The sequence below is a fragment of the Homarus americanus genome, unplaced genomic scaffold (assembly GCF_018991925.1).
Source record: "Homarus americanus isolate GMGI-L3 unplaced genomic scaffold, GMGI_Hamer_2.0 scaffold57980, whole genome shotgun sequence".
Taxonomy (NCBI): domain Eukaryota; kingdom Metazoa; phylum Arthropoda; class Malacostraca; order Decapoda; family Nephropidae; genus Homarus; species Homarus americanus.
Window position 1 is genome coordinate 4,747,581 of NW_024716703.1, and position 21,772 is coordinate 4,769,352.

General features: G+C 43.4%; 1 protein-coding gene across 3 annotated transcripts in view; it reads left to right on the forward strand.

The window, feature by feature from the left end:
* Positions 1 to 18,368, forward strand: part of LOC121858261 — an 86,777-nt gene extending 68,409 nt beyond the window's left edge. For all 3 annotated transcript variants that reach the window (XM_042354567.1, XM_042354566.1, XM_042354568.1), the window contains 5 exons: positions 226 to 321; positions 546 to 664; positions 11,090 to 11,216; positions 12,809 to 13,297; positions 14,895 to 18,368. In XM_042354567.1, coding sequence (XP_042210501.1) covers positions 226 to 321; positions 546 to 664; positions 11,090 to 11,216; positions 12,809 to 13,297; positions 14,895 to 17,969 — 3,906 coding nt within the window. In that variant the 3' untranslated portion in view covers positions 17,970 to 18,368. The remainder of the gene's footprint in view (positions 1 to 225; positions 322 to 545; positions 665 to 11,089; positions 11,217 to 12,808; positions 13,298 to 14,894) is intronic.
* The last annotated feature ends 3,404 nt before the right edge of the window (positions 18,369 to 21,772 follow it).

Consider the following 21,772-nt stretch of genomic DNA (forward strand, 5'->3'; position numbering starts at 1 on the left):
TGTTGTATGTGGTGTGTCAATATAAACGCATGTGTCCCTAGAGTGAATATACAGCAGATGTACTGTATATATTATTTATGTTCATAGGGAATATACAGTGCACCGTTATGTATGTGTTCTTACATAATACACATGCGCAGGGCGCTGTGTACCGTACACATGGGCGCTACGTGTACACCTGAGACCACCGTGTACAGGGGAGTAACCTTTGTGATCATTTTTCAGGGTGTTCAGTCCCAGGAGCGACACCTGTTCCTCTTCAGCGACCTCCTGCTGGTGGCTAAGGCGAGGAGTGGTGGCAACTTCAAACTCAAAGAGAAGGTTGGTTGATATTCATGTGTTGCCTCTGTGACACGGCTCTTGAGGAAGGAGGCCTGTCTTGTGTTCACTCACATGAGCGACAGCTTATTATATAATTTATATACACTATGTACAGCTATTTTCGGCCTCCATAGAAGGGCGAAAGTCTTGTATATAGTGTGTGTGGTAAAAGACTCAACACAGCATGTGCAGTGAGAGTAACCAGGTGTTGTGGCGGCCCACAGGTGCGGGTGTCGGAGATGTGGTTGTCGTCGTGTCTGGACGACGTGGCCGAGGTGGCCAAGAGTCAGGACACCTCCTTTGTCATGGGCTGGCCCACTACCAACGTCGTCGCCTCCTTCAGGTGAGTCCTATACTTTAATAATGTTTATCATCACCAAGTCAACGTTTTTCTATAAACATGTGCATCTTGTTCATGTTTTATGTTGATGTTCGAGTAAATTTCTTCCTACACAAACACTTCTTAAAATTTAACTTATTGATAATATGTAATGATCAGTTGTCGACGATTAATACAATAATGTGTTTATATATTACTATGAATAAATACATTTATCTAAATTAAAATACCACTGGTTGTGGCCATCAGTGTGTTAAATACTCCTTTTTTGTTTTGGTCAAGTTGTCTTACAGCAGTCAGACACATCCTGTAAGAGCCCATTAACCTAACACACCTGTGCTACATAAGCCGGTCATGCTGGGGAAACTACCAGAGTTTCACGCAGCTCAAACAACACGTCGCGCGGGACCACAAGATGTGCGTCGTTAACCTTACCTCAGTCCCCGCGCCCCTACCTGTACGTTTTCTAAAGACCCCTCCGTGGGACTGTATACCTGAGCGGCCGTGCATGGGGGACCTGTACTTATTAAGGTCTTGTGGGGGGTTATTACCAACCACATTATATGAATACCGTGTGTGTGTGTGAATACTAGGGATCACACCATACCCTTATTGCCCTGTAACATAAGACCGACTATAGCCTCTGGCTAGCAGCATTAGAGAGTTGACCTGGGCTGACCTGACTTCACCAGACAAGGACTCCCCCCTGCTGGGCAAGACACGGAGGCCTGCAGGGAAAGGGCGGAGCTGGGGGAGTGATAGGTCAGTGGGGGGGGGGGGGGGTAGAAAACCAAGCCGGGTATTTGATTGTGTTTATCTATAGAAGCAAACCGGTAGCTGCCACACAACACCTGAACTGTCAAAGATACATTCATTAATATTTTCACCCTTAACTAATAGTCAGAGAAAGTACCTAGTTAAGAGTCTCGGAACAATTTCGGTGTCATTTTTAGTTGCCATAATTGTGTTGCTGTTCAAGGGAGTCACTCAGTTGTCTTCTCATTTAAAATAAATATTGAATCACGGCAAGACTCGCCACCCAAGCTTATTTCACCTGAAGATTGACCACCCTAACTTTCCAATCTTTCATCACAACTTATTCTGAGAGATATTACCTGGGGATAATGAGCTTACTTCACCTGTGGTTAAGCTATTGGGTTTTATTGACCTCTCACGACACACACACACCGTCGAGAATTACGTGTAACAAAACTGAATTATAACTACAATAATATATTTACCATTCACCTGTAACATTATACTGTACTATGGTAACCTGTCTATCCATTGACTTATGTTGATAAATTACACAGTGACTGAGCAGAGTGAATTTACCTGTGTGAGATCAGTGTTACGAAGAACCACCTGGAGATGATTCACTTGATGATGATTCACCTGGCGAGTATGATCAACACGTCTTGGGCTGGTCACTCACTGTCTTGAAGGGAGAAAGTAAGTGGGATCATTAGCGAGCGACTATCATACAAGAATAATGTTGTTTTTGAGGAGGGAGGGAGGTGAGGTGTAGTGCTGGAGGTGGTGGTGTGGTGCTAGAGGGAGGTACTGGTATAATGTTAGAGGGAGATTTTCTTTTTTTATTGGGCACTCCCCTTACAACCTTGTGTAAGGTGAAGCGTTTACAGCGCCCAACAGGGAAGCATGCTAAGTTCATGCTTGCCTTTATGTCTTATGAGTTAAGGGCGCAAAAGCCTGAAGAGTCAAGGGCATAGATGTTAGCGCTGGAGGAGGAAGGGAGGTCAAAGGGATGTGTCGTCGTAGCTTCAGGGAGAAAAATAAATGAGGTAACCTGTGTGTGTGTGTGAGAGAGTTATGAAATAGTTGTGAGCAGTAAAGCGAGAAACTAAATAGCTATAGATAATGTTACTTAGAAGAGAAAATGATTAGAGTTAGCTGAACGAAAAGTTAAAGAGTGGGTACTGTTGACTGAAGATAATTGCCACATTAAATTAATTCTGTAAACAGTCTTCTATTTATTTACTTTTCACTATTATAAACGCCGCAGTGGGGACCGGACCATAACCTTCAGAGAAATATTTAGAAGAAAAACATGAAAATTATCCGTACTGTATTAAGTTGTATGAATGTAAACACAGTGACCAGGTGTTCGCCTCTCAAACAGGGCTTAACTCTTCCTCCCCGGCGGCGATCAATCACCCATGATACCCCAACTTGCTTACCTAAACAACACTGAAGGAAGACCCCAAACAGTGACCGTTGTAATAGACCTCACCTGCTGGAAGTCACGTACCTGTCGCAACTACTCCTCACCTGTCCTCCCTTACCTGTATCTTGGGGGGTATTTTTAGTCCACCAGCTACGGGGTGGAACCATGTATTAGGAGGGTGTGGTCGTGGGGGTAGCTTAATGGGTGTGGTTGTGAACGTCAGAGCTACTGTAGACGACGTTAACAGGGTAGGTAATGATGTGGGTAGAAGGGTGAGCTGTGGGTGTTTGATATGTCAGGTGAGGCAAATGGGGGAGGGGTGGAGTTTAAGGGTTGGGGAGGGTACTTCAGTGCGGAGGAGGTGAGGTAAGGGGAGCGTCTGTCATTGTGAAGTGGTGGCGGGGGGTGGTGGAGGCGTGAGAGATAACAGGCACAAGTGCTTTTAAGCTGTGGCTGCACCTGGCCTTGGTTTCTTCTACAGCTCCTTCACTGAATTGGAGTTTTTGTTCGTTAAAATCTTGTCGTATGTAAGTTTGTTGAACGAGTAAAGAAAAACGACCTAATCACCGAGATATTAACTTCTGAATGGCTTCTTCACTGTTTGTCTCGGAGCAGAATGTAACATATATGTTGCTCTGAGTGACGACCTAGTAGAGAACATACAACTGAAGGAATGCCAAGACACCGTCAGTAGGCGTCGCAGTTAGTGTAAGCCAGACGAGGGTGTAGTATTGGCTGGCTGTGCTGACGACATCCCACTACCAGACCAAGTGCGTGTGAGTGAGGGTGAGGGAAGGTGTCAGGTTGAGTGGCCGCCCCTCGCCCCCGCCCACCACACTTACTCCACGACAGGAAGAACTTCTTGCATGGGATTTTCACAGCTCCTACCAGTCTTCATATTGAGGAGCTCCTTCCTGTACGTCCTGAAACACTTAAAAATATCTCTTAAATCTGTTATGCAATGTTAAGGAGGAATATTATTTCGTATTATATCAGTAAACAAGAGAGTTGGTGCTTATGAAATAATTTATAGGGAAAATACGTTAATCTGTCAAGTTACGGTGTTAATAAAGACTTCAATAGTGCTAAAACTTTGATACATAACAAGTAAATGGATGGTTAATTGTTTGAAAAGTTTGCAAATAGTGTCAGGATCACATATTGTCCGAAAAACCTTGAGTAATAATGATGACTTGATAAAGAAGTTACTATTGAAGAGACTATGTGAAGTTGGTGGTCGCGTGGTGTACATTTAGAGGTTGAGGGAGTGTCGGGTGGGCGGTCGTGTGAGGTACAGTAATAGGAACCGAGGGGAAGGCAGGTCTCCCCAGGGGGTAGTGGGAACTGCCTCACACCTTCCCCTTCTCGCCGTCTCCTTCCTCTCAGCTGTTATTCTTGGCCCTGGACATGTGGCGGTGATGGGGAAGGACACTTAATGGTGTGTTTAAAAACCTTGTCGATGCTTGGTAAGTGTCTTCACGTACGCCGGACGGTACAGCATAACTCAACACTTTGGAGTAACAGTGGCGTTGTCAGTAATCTTTCCCCGTCACTCAACTGAGGCGTTGGCATCTGGGGGTCCTTGTGTATTTGGATTATGGGTGTGGCATGGACCCTTGGGAATAGTGCAGGACTTTTCATGAGGTGGATGTGATAACCAGCCCATGATGGATGTGATAACCAACCCATGGATGTTTGGTACGGGCGGGGGCTCTGGGGTGGAGTTTGGTAGCGGGTGTAGGCAGGGTGCGGTGCTGTCCTACTGTAAACACGATCCCCAGATGTTAGTTTTGGAGAAGCGGTAAGCCTCCCCCCGAGCCGACGCGACGCCTTTTCGTTGGGGCTTAATTGGTCTCTGTTTATCTCGTCTCTGGTTTCTGTCCGTCTGGTCATGAAAGTTTAGGTCCCGTTTCATCCAGTCTGGAAAATACTGTCTAGATCACTTTCGCGGTGGGAAGGCATGATCGTAAATCAGATTTCATTTTTCAGTTTTAGTATTGATTGCGGTCTTGAATGTGCGGAGATACCAGCGACCGTAGTCTTTGTTGGTCTGTCCAACAGCTGTCGCGGAACTATGCGGTACAGCCAGCTTGGGGCGGGGCGGGATGGGGCAGAAACCAACCTCCTGTGGGCGTTATGGCACATTTCTGGCCTTTTAAACTCATCAAGATGGACCGCGAAGGGAAGACGTTGGTGTACCCTCGCTGTTGATCGGCCGACTGATAACATATCAAAGATTCTTGTATATTTTCGTCTCTCTTTGGTTTCCCTTTACTAGATATTTATATCAAAATTTGTTTTCAACTTTTGTATCTATAATTATTCAGAAATTTGACAATTTATTTTTTATTCACTTATTGACAAATTTTAATGGGTGACCGCAGCATTGGTAAAAGTTTATATTTATTTTGTATTTGGCAAGTTTGTATCTAAATCCGTGTAGGAGGAAAACGAGCTCACGGAGATATGGTTTGTGCCGACGATGAGAGGTGAGTACGGCCAACAGACTACCTGATAGCTACTAACACGGTGATGGTGATAGGGGTCACCTCGGGGTCATGTTCGCCAGTCAGAGGTCATGCTACAGTAACGACCAAAGTCACATTTAATATATACCTGACACTTGACCCTGCCCGGAAGAGGCGGGGAAGGTGCCATTGTTCACGGGGATAGTTCATGGGAAAGTGGAGACGGTGAGACGGCCACTACACCTTCCCAGAGTTTGGTGAACTACGTGTATAAATTATCCCATGAATCTTTTTTCCTACCGTAGTTAAACATTTAAATACAATTAAACGTAATGACTTGTAGTGAGGATGACATTGCTGTTACCTTAGTGTGGTAGTGTGACCTGAGGTGAAGGTGCATCGAGCCGCTACCACCACCACCCTAGGCTCCACCACATGACTCGAGTGTTTACCACAGTTGTGATTTACATACAGAAGTCATGTCCGAGTAAAGAGAAATATTTGTATACCCCGTAAGCCTAAAAATGGGGTAATTTTCTCTGTTATTTACCTGGGATTTAGAGAGGGACTTACCTACCTTACCTGAGATGGCAGCCAGAGATACACTTATCGTACAGCTAATTCTGAACAGAGAGGGGGGCAGGGGGCTGGAAGGACAGTGTAGTTAATTCACTTGACTGGAACTAGGCTACAATAGCCGATAGCCAGTATTAAGGAATGTGTGGAGTGACTGGCTGAGGCGAAGGTTTACCTGGTGTGTGGGTTGGGGAGGGGATGAGTCCTGGCGTCACTCTAGTTAAATTCTTCCTTTAGCTGGTGTCTCTTTCTCCAGTTCCTCCACCATAATATTTCTGATCCATATTAAGTTACAGCGTTATGCAGATCAACGTATTGTAATGTTGTATTGGGTGAAAAGTTAAAGTGTCCATGACTTATCCACATATTTAATTTTCGACGCTTCTTAGAGCTCAAAATTCGGGTTAAGAATTACCATATTTTTTATGGTGTAGAGTTTCCTGACACGGGATATTTCAACAGGTTCCCCGGGCTAGTCATTAAGGTCATTAACCGGGCGGTGATTTCGGTGTGGTGGGCCTTAGTGGTGTGAGGAGCGGTGGATCTTAGTGGGTGTGGGGAACGGCAGGCCTCACAGCTCCTCTAAATAAACACATCGTCTCCCCTGTTGTGGTGTGACGTCCTGACACGTAAACACACACCTCTCATCACCACCCTTACTGCCTCCCGACCCCCAAAAAAAGGTAAATATAACATGTCAAAGCTTGATAAATATATTCCGTATGATAGTAAATATAAAGTGGCTACAGAATCACCATATAGTCTTAACACCTTCTACGACATAACTCCTGTCTACCACCATCACTATTCCCACCCTATCACACGTACTCCTGACTCTACTCTACCCTTCATTTTTCTCATTGCTGCCTCACACCCTTCACCCTCACGACCACACATCCTGCACCCTTTGTCCCCATGACCACCCAGCCCGCCAGCCCCTCCTCTCTCTCCTGTATGCTCCAGCTCTCGTCATGATCTCACTAAGACGAACCACACCTCGATATTCGTGCTGGTGATGCTGGCCACCTGGTTGTCCCCCCCCTCCCTCACAGTACACGTTTCCACCCCACAACATATTAAAAAACAAGTCGGACGAACTATGGTGGTACAGAGGAGAACGTATTTGCCCGAGTTAAGAAGGACGGCAAACTAACGTAAGAATCTCTGGGAATCTGAGCCCAAGTTGTCCTGTGTTAGAGCCACTAAAACAGGCAAGCGAGGCTGCGCTGGTCCGGCTGCACCAGATTATACCAGCCAGACGGTACAGGATTTTCTTTTTCAGATGTATTTTCTAACCGGTTCTGGTTTCCCAAATCTCTATGCATAATTAAACTCCCTTAACAGTCCTTCATAACTTGCTGAAGCTTTCTCCTGATGGTTCATTACCCCTACACTGTCTCTACTACCCGTCGCTGTGATTTGCATTCGAGTATCTTATAATTTTCTCTACCTTAAGTGACGTCTCGTAACAGTAGTATCTCTTTTTAAAACTACATCGTGTGTGTTTAAGTGCCTATCGAATTTCCTAGACAGTTGAATTACTTTACACCCTCTGTAGTATTCAATAAACGAACTTCAAAAATCACAGGCGGTAGATATAACATTGCGATGTCTTAAATTCCCCCCGTGTTTACGAAAAATCATCACATGTCTCAGCACCCACGACCCAACTCATCCTCTTGGGCCCCAGCAGGGAGGAATCTTTCACGAGGAGAAGCCGAGGATTAGAGTTAAGGAAAGCTCCTAGGACGTGAGTAAAGGCAGCCCTGCAGGTGAAGAAGAGTCCGTCTCTGTTGTAAACGTGTGTAAATGGGGGTGGGGAGATGATCCAGGGAGGTTTGTGTGGGGAGACCAAGGGCGAGGAGAGCCTTTAGGCATGGATATGTTTAAAGGGGCAGAGGGCGTCGTGTAGTATAAGGGTTACGGGGCTTCTCTGAAAGGTTGACTTGAGAGCGGGAGTCTGTGGGTGGTGAGCTGGGGTGTCTTCGGACAGGTATCTGAGTGAGGATGTATACGAGAATAAATCTATGGGAGTATTGAGTTTATTATTTCATGTATTGTCTGCGTCGGGGGGGGGGTTACGCGAAAAAGTGTTTGTAAAATGAGAATGTACGAGGGACACAAGGGAGGGGTCGGTCAGATGGATAAGAGCATTAGGTACGACTGTTTTAATACCAGGACAAAGTACAGGTAAGGCTGAAAAGGATTATCACAGGTATGAGGGACTACACACGTTGTTTGAGAGAGAGGTATAAATAAAAGTACTGATGGCAAGATTGACTTAATTTGATATATCCATGTAGTGAGTGTGTTTCTTTGTGTTTACGTATACAGCAAATTTTTTTTTATTTTAATGGCGGTAAAAAGACGGAATAAATAAACCAAAACGAAACTAATCTATGATATTTAATTCCCCAAAAGACGAGAGTACAAGATGTATTTTCTCCAGTGTCGTGTGACTAATTCAGGGTGAGGGAGGAAGGTGGTGGTGGCCGGGAAGGGTGTGGACGGGACCTGGCCTCAGGGGTCGTCCCACCACCGAGCTCCTCGGCTATCCAGTTTCCTGCGCCTTCTGCTGCCCACCTTCCCCACTTGTTGTATTATCTACTTTATAAACATATCCATGGTAGTGTACACTCCTTGTTGCGTCAAATCCTCGTGTTGTTGACGTGTTGAAGTACTAGCCAATCTGGGTACACAAGTTCTGAAGTAGGTCACCTGTCGTTAAGTTTAATGTCATTATAATAAACGTATCCATTAATGTTAAAGTCTTTTAACTGTCGTGTAATTATATAAAATATCGCCTGCAAAATATTTGGTATTGTTTCTAGATAATATAAACAGTGAGAGTGTGGTGGGAGAGAAGGTTGGGGGTGGCGGGTAGTCTCTGGGCAGTGAAGGTGGGCCACTCAAGAAATGATAGGGCGGAGGGTGGGCAGGTATGGTGGGTAGCGATAGTGGGCAAGTATGGTAGGGTCCCACCCGCCACCCCCAATGTTTCCTGGGGTCTAGCAGCCAGCCCCACCTCCCGCTATGGCCGCCACCATCACTCCCACAACCTACAGCCCAGGCGACGGCTCAGCCTCACCCATTACTACTGTACGAGTCACTGTTGGCCAGCTACAGTTGTCCATATTTGGGACACCAGGTGTTGGTGATTATAAGTAATTTGGTAGATAATAGAAAACGTTGCTTGGTGCATGCACCCGGTTGCCTGGGTACGCACGTTTGTGTGTAATAATAATAATAATAATAATAAACGGTTTATTTATAGAGTTGCAGCCGGTGTGTGTGTGTGTGTGTGTGTGTATTTTGTGTACATTTGAATGCCATGAATTCTTTCATCCGCGTCTGTACGTGTACACTAATTGAAATATTTGTATCACTGTGTCTTGCACGACTACAGGACTTAGAATGTTTGAAAATGTTAGCTGCGAGATATACGTGCAAATGCTTAAATATGATACATGTGACCTTCATTCGCTGAATTGTCAGACACGCACTGAAGGACAGACCAACCCCAGAAAGTTTGTAAAGTTCACAACTAAAATACGTGAAAATCGTTGTCTTGGAGGTAAAACACACCAATTTAACTTGGCTTACTATCACTATATTTTATCGGACTTTAAATACAGCGTCCGTTATCCTCGGCTATATAAAGGGAGAAAGAAAATTGGCGTGGATAATTGTGTTGTGGACAGTGAGAGGCGGCGGTGTTTATTGGGGTGTGTGTGTACTCCTGGCTCCTCACCCACCCATACATTCCCGGGCTGGTGAGTGATGTTAGCTGTTGCTGTTTGATGGTATCCATTCAATATATACCTCGCACCTTAGCCAATCATATACCGGGGAAAAGACTGATCTTGGTTTTCATTGGTGTGGGAAGTGAGGTCAATCGGCAGGTCCAGAATGATTCGGGGGGATGTCCTTGCGGGTAAAAGTGTAAATTCCATTCATTCATTCATTCATTCATTTCAGCAGCACATTTCAGTATGGTACACATGCCACCTTGTCTTGATATTGTAGCATGAATTACTATTCATTTTGCAGTGATAGATTTTTTACTTTACGGTAGCGTGGGGTGACAGGTCAGGGGAGGTCAACCCAGGAAGGAGTCATCATAATAAACCTCGCCTCGGGCAATCCAGTGGTCAGCGGGTCAAGTGCACTCATCCGATTCCCTGCTTAAATCACACGATAAAAACTCTTGAGAACATCATAATATGTTCTCTTCAAACACATAACATCGGTGTTTTGATTTAATAATGTGAACTTAGCAAAATAAATGGTATCCGAACATAACATTACGGACACGAGGTTGGGCAAGAAAGCAAGGAATCGGACGCTACGGGATGGTTTAGGGGCGGAGGTGGTGTCCGCTCTTGAGTTGAGTCAGTTCAGTTCACTCAGTCGTGTTTGTGCCTCTGGAGAGGGAGTTTGTAGCGGGTGATGCTGGGCCGCGTTGCCCGGAGCGACTGCTATTCTGTTTGGTCCTTATCTGGGTATGACGTTACCCATCTCCCGGACCCGAAGCGAATAGTTGTGTAGTTCTTCAATGTCATTGATGAAAATTCATATATAGTAAATCACTATTAATTAAATATCTGTGATAGTGATGACGTGTGGTGAGGACAAAGTACGGAGTGGACGGACAGGCGGCTGTGTGGCCCCACTACTGTGTCTAGGGGGTGCAGACTCACCCGCGGTAATCCGTCGTCGGGTATTTGTCCCTCACAAAGTCAGGGAAGCAGAGCCAACCGTACAGCTCGCGGGTGTGAGGAAGCAACCGTCACAAACCCCCAAGGGACGTAACAAGGGCGCGGCGTTCCGAAGGGCATCAACACGGCTGGGAAACAGTGTAAGAAAGGCCGCTGCCCTGAGACGTTCCCGCAGTGAGCGTGTGTTGGCCAGGCCGGAAATTATAGTGGTACATGATCCTCTGTACGCCGAGATTGGGCGCGACCCCTACCGTCACTCACCTCGTGAGAACACTGAAACACTGTATGACGTACCTGTGCCTCGCCTGGCTAAGGTTACCCGTCTTAGACGTTCCTCTAGTTCTGTAAACACTAGTGCCAAGGATGTGTCTGAGTGTGGTGGTGCGGGGAGGCCGCGGAGTAACACCCTGTCTACGGGGAGTGACCGGCCCTGGAGGGCACCTGTCAGCAGGGGCAGTAAACATGTGCTTCTCCCCAATAGCTGTGTGGCCACCAAGGACCTGTGGTACAACAAGCTGTGTCAGGTGATAACCGAGGAGCGGGACAAGGAGCCGCCTTCAACCACCATCCAGGTCACCTACTACGACCCCGTCAACAACATCGACTTTGTGAGTACCTCTCATGTGTTTATTAAGATGTGAGGAGGACGATGAGTAGTGCGTGTACGTGTGCATATCTCACTGGCTGGGTGTGTGTGTGTGTGTACATCTCACAACACAATATGGTTATGAATAACAATTGCAGATGATCTAATATATAGTAAACATCACAAAACAACAACAAAGTCTAAATACAAACGAACACTCTTTCCCACACAAAAGACATTAAAAAACACGCACACACACAAACAAACGTCCTTGCTTACACACACTCTTACTTGATGATACACACAATTGACAGAGTTCTTGTCCGCGCACACACAATCACCCACCGCTAGTTCACGTAAAAATAACAATACTGTGTAATGTACAAGTATATCCCAAGACCAGTGTATGCTTTTCGCTATTCAACTCCCATCTTAATGCAACTTTTTTTTAAAATGTTTTACACTATAATAATGCATGATTGAAATACATGGGAAATATAATTTATTCATTTTACTTATCTATTTGTATTATCACTATTCTTGATGCTCCCCACATTAATTTATCTTATTTTTGCAAATATTATTACTATTTCACTTCCAATATTCTTCTACCGTGTTTTACAATTACACACATACACATTCACTTACAAACATATAGTCTTTCACGCATGCATAACTGTACACACATACACGTAAGCACAAGGAAACAAGAGCGATGACCGTCTGGATGTTAAAATGCCCAAGTCGTCGGCAACATAAATTGGGGTGCAGTCGCGCTTATAGTAAAAAAGATCACTTGAATTCGCTCCCAAGGGTAACACAACAATGTCATCTGACGAAGATATATTTCTAAACCAATTTCTACTAGTGAGACCCTTTAAAGTTCACTTCTCCACTCTCAAATGGAAATATTACAAGAAATTTTTTTCTTTGACTCGATACTCCCGAATGATTAGGCAAATAACTAAAATTGATTAAAATGAAATTTCCAATCCTGGAGATGATTCAACAAATTACTTACAGGGTAGATGCAAATAACGGAAAGGTGTGGGAAGAGAGATAAAGAAAATCAGTACAGTATAAATCGTTTGTTTTCTCTGTAGATTATGATCAAAATAATAAGAAAAACTTACAATATCACTGTAGACAAGTCAAATGGATGTTGATCTGATGGCAAAGTACGGTATGCCTTCTTTTGATGACTATGAATATTGAAAAATGGAAGTGAATATTGCAGGAAGCACCACTTAGGTATGATACCTTACAACATACACATAATTTCCATTCAATTGGTTATAGGGAATATGACCAAGCTAATGTGATCTCATAACAATACATTACTACAGACGATTGCACATATATTAATAAATTAACCTCTATACCGACAGTAAGACACCTATCTCAACACAAACCTCTATATCAGTATACAGTACAGTATATAGAAAGGTCACCAATTTAACCTTTAGAACCCCCAAAAAACTTGATCCATACTTCCTATAGAGCCCCCCCCCCCCCAACAAAAAAAAAAAACTTTTAGCCATATGCATGTATAGCAAATAACTAACCCTACATTATGAACTTAGCCTAGAATACTAATTTCTACCCCACCCACAGAGCAAGATGGTGAGCATCAGTTCGACAACAACAGCACGAGAGTGTGTGGCGCTCACCTTAGACCACCTGGAGATGGGTGGGGCAGACACCTCCCAGTTTCAGTTGTGGGTGAAGACTGGCTTGGATGATTCCCCTTACCCACTCATTGGCCACGAGTACCCCTTCGCCATCAAGCTCAATTGTGTCCGTGACCTCCTGCAGGACTGTGATGCTGAACAGTGTAACAATCTGTACAATACCGAGCTGGTCACCCGCTGCCAGTTTATCCTACGACAAGCTCGGAAACTGTCTTTTGAGTCTCCAGAGGGGGTGAAGAAGGTCTCCAAGAAGGCCCGCAAGTCTCCTATAAGGATCCACCGGGTATTCAAAAGGTCCAATAGCAAAGGGGAGTCTCTGGATGGAAGTGTAAACTCATGTGCAGGCGCCTTTTATGGGCAGTCCCTCGTCAAGCTAGTGGAACCAGAGAACAGGCTGCCCAAACCTGTCATGGTGAGTGGTGACCCTTGAGTGAACTCTTCAATTTTTAGTCCAACAAAGTAAAGAGTAAACACTTTCTGATGAATATGAAAATCTAATAAATGTGTACCAATAATGTAGGGATAAATTTTCAAGCATTCCTATAAAATATTTAATACAGTACGTACATAATAATTTGTTTAACACATATATTATGTGTACAGAATATCTTATTTGGAGATTTAGAAAATATGTTAAAACAAAGGTCTTCTGAACCAGTAAGGCTGTTTGTTTCATGTTTGAAAATACAGGTACATGTATCCCCCGATCTGCATTGTCCCTATGTACGATATTCTGTGTTAATGATTCTAATGTATTAAAACCACCCCTATTTGTGATGTAAACCTACCAACTTAAAATATGGAACGCATCACTCACTGCATTTGTCATCTACTTGAATACTGCCTCGTGGCCAGCTGGTGAACTACAGTCCAGCCATTGCTTCCTTTTGAATTGAATTGAAACAGTTTATTTAGCCAGAACAACACAGATACAGAGTGGATAATAATAACAATATTAACATGGTTGAGCCAGTTGAGAACCTGAGCTCTCTTTTAGGCACCTGATATATACTATACATTTATCTCAAGGAAGTATTATGTAACATTTAGTATCATCTGGAATAGTACAATAGCATGGTGGTAATAAGAACATCTTATAATGTTACCACGGTTATCACTTCAATATTTTTTTTTTATACATAAATTACAGTGAAATTGAAAAACATAAGTATAATGGGGGAGCAGTACAACATGGGTTGTACAGTAATAAGGTTGAACAAGAGGACAGAGCTGTCAAGATTATGGCTAGTTGGCAAATATGTTTATTGCAATGGAAATTACTTATCTATTTACATGATAATTTTTGATAAAACGGTTTTAATGGTCACTTGTGTGGAAGAACTATGGCTCAATGTTTATTGTATTTAAATACAGTATATTGTACTTGTGGAAAATTCCACTGTCTTCACTGACACACAGCTCCGTCCACAGGGCCCCTCGCACGTCCGTATCATATACTGTCCAGTAGATTTTTAGCGTTTTTAAGTATATTTATTTAACCAAACTTTTAGGTAAACTATTCAGCATTATTTTAGTAAAAAAAAAAGATGTTTCTAACTAAATTAGAGCCGCTTTTACAGACTTCAGTATCTCCATGAAAGTATTGAGCACATCATTATTGTGTTTTTTGTAACTGAAGTGAACAGTGTAATATTGAAAATGTCTTAGGAAGGCATCTCCACTCCACCTTAGAATGGACATGTGATGATGACCAGGCTTATTCATTATGATGTGGGAGTGTTAATTAATTTTTAGTAATATCGTATTTGTATTGTAGGAATTTTTTTGGGTGATGCATGTGGGTGTCCAATTGACCAGGAACCTATCTCATTGAGCCCTATGCAGTAATTCTCCCAGTCTACTATATTTCGACCTGCAATGAGTTTTTTAGGAACCTAACCCAATCGCATATCGGGGTATACCTGTACTGCATTAAAAAATTATTGGCGAAGTTTTCATACCGTCGGATTACAATTACTGTATATTGAGATTTTTATTTCCATTTTCAGGACATGCTGTCGCAGTTGTTCCAGAAGGGACCCTTCACAGTGGGAATCTTCAGAAAGTCGGCCAATGCACGGCTGGTGCGGGAGCTGCGGGAGAAGCTCGACAGCAACGAGGCAGACGGGGCCATTGATCTCGAAAATGTACACATCACAGCCGTTGCGGCACTTCTCAAAGACTTCCTTCGATCTATGCCCGATTGTTTGCTGGTTGCTGACCTATATGAGGAATGGCTAAAACTATCACAAATCAGTGGCTTGAGAGAACGAATATCAAGAACACTACTCTTGTGCTCTAGGTTGCCTCGAGCCCACCTCATCCTTCTTCAGCACTTCCTGTGTGTGCTGCACCACATCACTCGCCGCTCCTCCGAGAATATGATGCCTGCCTCAAACCTTGCTGTGTGTGTTGGTCCTTCCATCTTGTGGCCATCTTCCCCAGTTGTAGCACTAAGTCCTGAAGCCTCCAAGCAGGTGCCTGCTGTAGTGGAATTTCTCATTGAACGATGTGGAGATATATTTGGCCAAGATATGCTCCATTTACTTGGTGAACCACCAGAGCGGGACCCCATGAGACAAGACAGTGGAGCAGAGGAGTCTGACAGCCTACATAGTCTTCACAGTGGCCACAGCCTTCACAGTTCCAGTGGCATGAGAAGGGATGACAGCAGTATAGATTCCTTGGAGCGAGAACTACTAGTAGAGGGTGAACTGTCTCCATTGCCTCGCAAGGACAAGATGTCTTTGACCAACTTAAGCCGTGACTCTGGTCTCACCATGAGTGACTCTCAGTTGTATACACCTGATGAGGAAGAAAGCGAGTCAACGAGTTCTGGCCACTCTGGGGCTGACAAGAGCATCAGCAACTATAGCAGTGGTGGCCATTCAGAACGCTCCGGAGACCGTTTTCAGCACTATGCAGCTCCCAATAACCCAAATGCAATATATGCAGCTGTCTATCGTCGACCTGAGAAGATCCCTGTAGGATATGATGATCCTGAGAATTACTATGCTGCACCGAGTAGAGAACATGCTCGGATACAAATTACGTATTCTACTCCTGGATATCCCCATGGTCCCCCTGGCCAAGGCAAGGAATATACCAGAGTGTACCAGAGCCGCCAAGACAGGATGAGTGACGTCTACAGAAAAGGTCAAGAAGAGGAGGCCATATATAGTGTGCCAGCTGGATCATCAGCAAATATTGTGAACCCTCCTCCATTTGTTGTAAATTCTAACTTCCAGCGGCACGACTGGATGCGACGCCGTTCAAATCTGCGTAAAGTGTCCCGCTCAAGTAGTGGTGATGGAGGTCTGGTGCGTTCCACCTCAGAAGAAAGTCTTCTTAACAAATACAATGGTCTCGATTATGGTATTTCCATGGGTCCATCTGGCATTCCACCCAAACGGCCGGCACAACATGGGAAGGGTCGTGCCCCACCACCTCCACCTGGGGAAGAGATTGAAGACTGTCCAGTATCTGGAGGTAGGGAGTCTCCAATCCGAAGGTCAAAATCAGCGCATTACTTGACCGAGCCTGTGCGAGATGATGACAGATTGGGACGATCTCCTGATAACACACCAGCAGTGTCTCGATCATCATCACATGATGCTGTTGCCTGGCAACGCTCCCGTTCCACACCTCAAATACACGATGAGGCTGATCGCTCTTATGATTCGTCCACTTTGAGTGATGATGATTCAACTCCACATGTCTCACGATCCAATTCCAGAGGGAAAGAATATGGTGGTGGAGGCCTTAACACCTGGGAAGCAGTTTATGGCACAGAACACACTCCCTCAGATTCTGGTGAATCACACAACTCTCGAAACTCGTCCTTTAAGAGTGAACGAACGGGAAGTATGTGTACAGTGGTGTCTGCTGGAAGTACTTCAACACTCGCTTCTAACCCTCCATCCTATGAAGAGGCTCTTAATAGACGCTCTCTCATGTACCGAGGTGCGCCACAGCAGGGACACCAAGCACAGGGATCTCCATCCAACAGAGATGGACATTTTGCTGAATTTGCCATAAGAGAAGAAAAAATTAAATCTGCGAGAGCCAAACAATTGTATGAGGAGTCGCTGAGAATATATCAAGAGGAGAATACCTACCCAGGGGACTTAGTACGTGCCTCCCCAGCACAAGCTGAAGACAGTGACGAGTATGAACGGCCGCCACCCCTCCCTCCCAAGTCTGAACCTCCACCTCTGCCTCCTAAACAGCGTGGGAATGGTGGGAATGGGAGTCGCAGGGTGAGTGATGGTCTTGGCCGTCTTAAGCATCTCCCACCAGTACATGTGGAGACTCACGCTCGCAAGTCGCGCTCAGTCACTTCCCTACCCACATCATACGGATGTGATCCACCCTACCATAAAACTATCATATATACAGATGACAGCCCTCCAACGCTTCCTCCCAAAGAACGTACAGTAATTGAAATTGAATCGGCATACTCACAGTTTCCAGAACCTCGAGTGAGACAGACCACAAGTAGAGCTGTGTCACCACCCAGGGTAGAAAAGAAGAGCATAGAAACTCAGACTGATGACTATGATCTTGACGATGAAGTGAAGGACGAGGGCATCCAGACGTCAGGGACCTGGATGATGGAGCCTCATGTGACCTCAGTGTCTGTCCCTGACCCCAACTCTCATAATGACAAGCGGCGAGGCAGAGCTCGACGACGAGATTCTTCGGCATCACACCGCAGCAAAAGTGTCCCCACACGTGAGACAGGCTCCCAACAGCAACCACACTCCGGTGATGAGGAGGAAGAAGATGAATGGGATTACCACACTACTCCATCCTTACAAGACTTTGCCGTAGGTCCTGCCGCACTTCGTGACCTACGTCAGCTTGACCCTGATCTTAGACAAGAAATTAGTTGGTCAGTGTCTCAGCTTCGAGCAATATTTGGGGAAACTCTAAAAGGCGCCAAAGTTCACCCACCTCCTTACCGGCCGCCACCCTCTGCCCACCGCGCACCTATCACCTCATATCACCTAGGGGCAGGTGATTCATTTACCTCTCGAAAATCACGTCCACACTCTAACTACGGCGAGGAGTCCTATGTTTAGCATGTTGGAGCGCCTTTGCCTCACCCTGCCCACCGCGCTTACTACACTCAGCGGCCACGCTGTGCTGCATACACCGCCACAACTAACACCAGCCGACTCTCTGTTAGATTACTTCTCTAACGTACTAAATGCTCAAGATCATAGGCTTTTGTATGTATTTGTATTATATTATGTACATTCTGTACAGAATTACGCTCTAAGTCATACAAGTAAGGACCTCAAATAATAACTGTTATCAAATATGTGGTTGGTGGGTGACAAAGGGTGGTGGAGTGCAGCAGGGGTCTTTCCTTGCCTTCTCCCCACTCACCTCACACATCACCACCAAACTTTTGTAAATTACTATTACTAACTATACTATAATTGTTTATATGTTGTTAATAAAATCGGAGATTTATACAGATATCTTTCAATACTCTACCTTGTTTATACGGCTTAAAAATATACCTACTTGTTGAAACAAGGCAAATATTCCTGAAACAAAGTGCAAACTTATTCATGGCACTATCTGTAGGTAGCAGGCAGAACAACAGAATTACTATCTCCTGGGAAGATATTGGAAGCATAATGTGTTGTCTAATGGTAGACCCTGCTGCCACATGGCACCAAAAAAATTGTGACTAAGTCCCAGGTTGCTAATCTGACATTCTGCTTCATTTACACAACTGACCCTCGATGTGGGTCAGTGAGTGGCCTGGATGGGGTAATGCATTTAAAAAAAAGTGGTAAAACAAAGAAATTTAAACCCCATTTCTTTATGAAGAAACAATAGTAATGAAATATTAAAATAAAGCATTTTAATATTCATCAAATTACTACAAGAATTCGATTTCAGCTACAGTTGACTGAATTATCTTACTGTATTAATTTGGCAACATACTCTTCGTTTATTTCCCTCTAATTTTTGTAATGTTTGAGTAGCAAACATGATGCGTCCATGATGTTTAAAGTAATTTCACTGACCAAATACATACATTTTCTCGAATTTAGAAAGCCATCACTCAAATCATTCATAAGTAGCCTAAGTTTGCCATCAAGCTGGTTTAAGTATCATCTGGGGCAAAAATAACAAAGTTAACTCATACATGACGAAAATCAATGAATGCTTGATTTTGTTGTCACAAAATCAGAAGGCAAAGAACAAGAATCATTTATTCCAAACAAAAACAATTTCAATCGATATCCGAGGGTTGGCGACCACAATCCTCCCACTCACAATTTGGACAAGACAGACAAACCTACTGTTGTCTAATAATGGCTAAGTGGTGCTTCAAATATAATTTATACAATATTTCTCAACAAAATACTAAACACTTATATTAGGTAAAAAAAAATACTAGTTTAGATAAGTATTACATAAGCATCATGACCTCTCTTCCCCTGTGTTTTGTGCGCTAATAATTATGTCTTTCTCTCCAGCGCCCTCTACCTCCTTTTATCTGTAGCCCGTAAGTTTCACCAACAATACCCGTAGCTGCTAACCTCTACGTCTAATAAATCATCCCACCATCAATTCGTCTGCCCTTACTAGTGAATAGCTTACCGTATCCTCCGCTTGGTGATGTGTCGCGCCATCCAAGTAATGCTACACTCCCGCCTTGGTTTATCTTCACGCACACTCACAAAAAAATAAGGTGGGGGTGAAAGTGAGCGTGGAGAGCACCGAGTCCGTCACCTGTACACCACGGCTGCTGGAAACAAAGTATTTAGCAAGTTTTCATGAACAGCTTCGAACCAACCGAATCAGAAAGTCCGAATCAACGACCCAAGGACAAAAACTATATACGAAAGATAGGAAAGCAAGAGGACACCCGTACGTGTTATGCCGGAGAACCAAGAAAGATTATCCTAAATTTGTATACCATTCATTCCAGAAGGATAAAGAAAGGTTGGAGCACAGTTTTGAATTATATACATATGATATGACAGGTTTATTTATCATTATATTTACAAACAATGTGAAAACTCCCTGCAGGCAAAGTAGAATCTGATTTTTAAATATTATTCACAGGTGCTTGCAATGGATATAAGTACTGGGGCTTGAGAAACTTAAAGGAAAGAGCCCAGAAAATATAAGCATAAACACCAGATTATGCAACCTCATTTTTCCGAAGGCAATTACACTGCAGGGAAGGCTTTGTAAACATACATGTCCAGATATTAACCAAGGTTTGTATTATAATATGTACAGTCTGTCAAATATCAAACATTGATAATAAATATGTTATTTTATGATCCACATTTATATATTTTTGGGGGAAAATAAACCATAAAACTATTCATGTATATCCTTCACCCCCAAAATACTGACTGTTACTTATGATTCTAAAAAAACAAACAATGTGATATTTTATATTCTAAAGCATAGAAAATGAGTTGGCATTCAGTTGACTTTAATGAATACATGAAATAGGGTATTTATATGACACACAAAATATGCAAAAATATGTTTCTAAACATGAATAAAACTTAAAGGGAGTAACACGTCTTCCAGTAACTTATTATAAAGTAGCAAGGTGAACGACTAATTTATACATTTTATGTGTATTATATGGAGAAAATATAAAATTGGTTATATTAACATACCTTAAGCATATTTCATAAGAAAATTTTACGCGTTACCAACAGTTAAAATGATGATCCGTACAGTGATGAGCCACCTCAATAGAGGGAGGTGTAGTCGATTAAGACCGCACATCATTTATAATGGTAGGGATAATCGCTTTCGTATACTGTATAGCCTTTGCCCAAGGGGGGGGGGGAGGCGTTATGGCTCATGTTTACAGAAAAACGTGTTATTTTAATAAGTTGGCTTATCATTATGTATTGAATTCTTGAATGTGAGGATGTCATGTATCGTTGAGATCAGCAACATAATAGAACTGTCCAATTAGTCAGCCATATTATTATATAATCAAAACATGTATTCATAGGTCCTTCTGTGTTAATATTTACATTAAAGTTAGTGGGTATATTTATTATGGCGTCCAATAACTTGAAACAAGTAAAGTTATGTAGAAATTTTCAAGTAAAAGGATCAAGAGATCTGGACGTCTCCGAAATGCTGAAAATTATGATCAAATCCTTGAGCTACACACAAATTATGTTGTGAAATTAGCAGTGTTTTGATGTACAATGTGAAACATCAACATATATCAAAATCTCCTATGAAGTTATGATACACGAGGAGAATATAGTCACGAAGTTATATATTGACGCATCCCAACTCAGCATGTCAAGAGACTGCAAGACGCTGGTGGCGACATATTCCAAAAAGCCACGACTAACAGTAATTAGATTTCACCACGGTGATCCTTCCAGTTATTATCATTATCATCATCAACCCTAGTGCTTTAACCAGAATTAATTAAAACTGAGCAAGACAAGTAGGTACAAAAAGGTAACTGATTAAACTAAGAACTAAAACAGCCCTTGGTGCACCGAAACTACTCCAAGGTAGTCCAAATGATTGTTAACTACTTCTTGCCTCTCACTACTGCTATTAGGATTTGATTCTCTATTGGGTCTGACCAAGGAATATAATATTCCTTGGTCATAACTGTGATCATATACGTCATCAAGATTAGAGCGCATGCAACTACCTAGCTTATACTACAGATGGGCAAGGGGTGACCTAAATGAAGTGTATAAACAGAGGGCACTACCACCTAGGTGGCCTTGGCACTACTCAGTCAAGAGTCCACACCTGGAGCTGGCGGACGCCGGCCCCACAACGGGTCACAGCTCGAGGTTGAAAAACCCAAAAGTCCAGAAAACTGTGAAGGCAAACTTTTTCGGAGTGA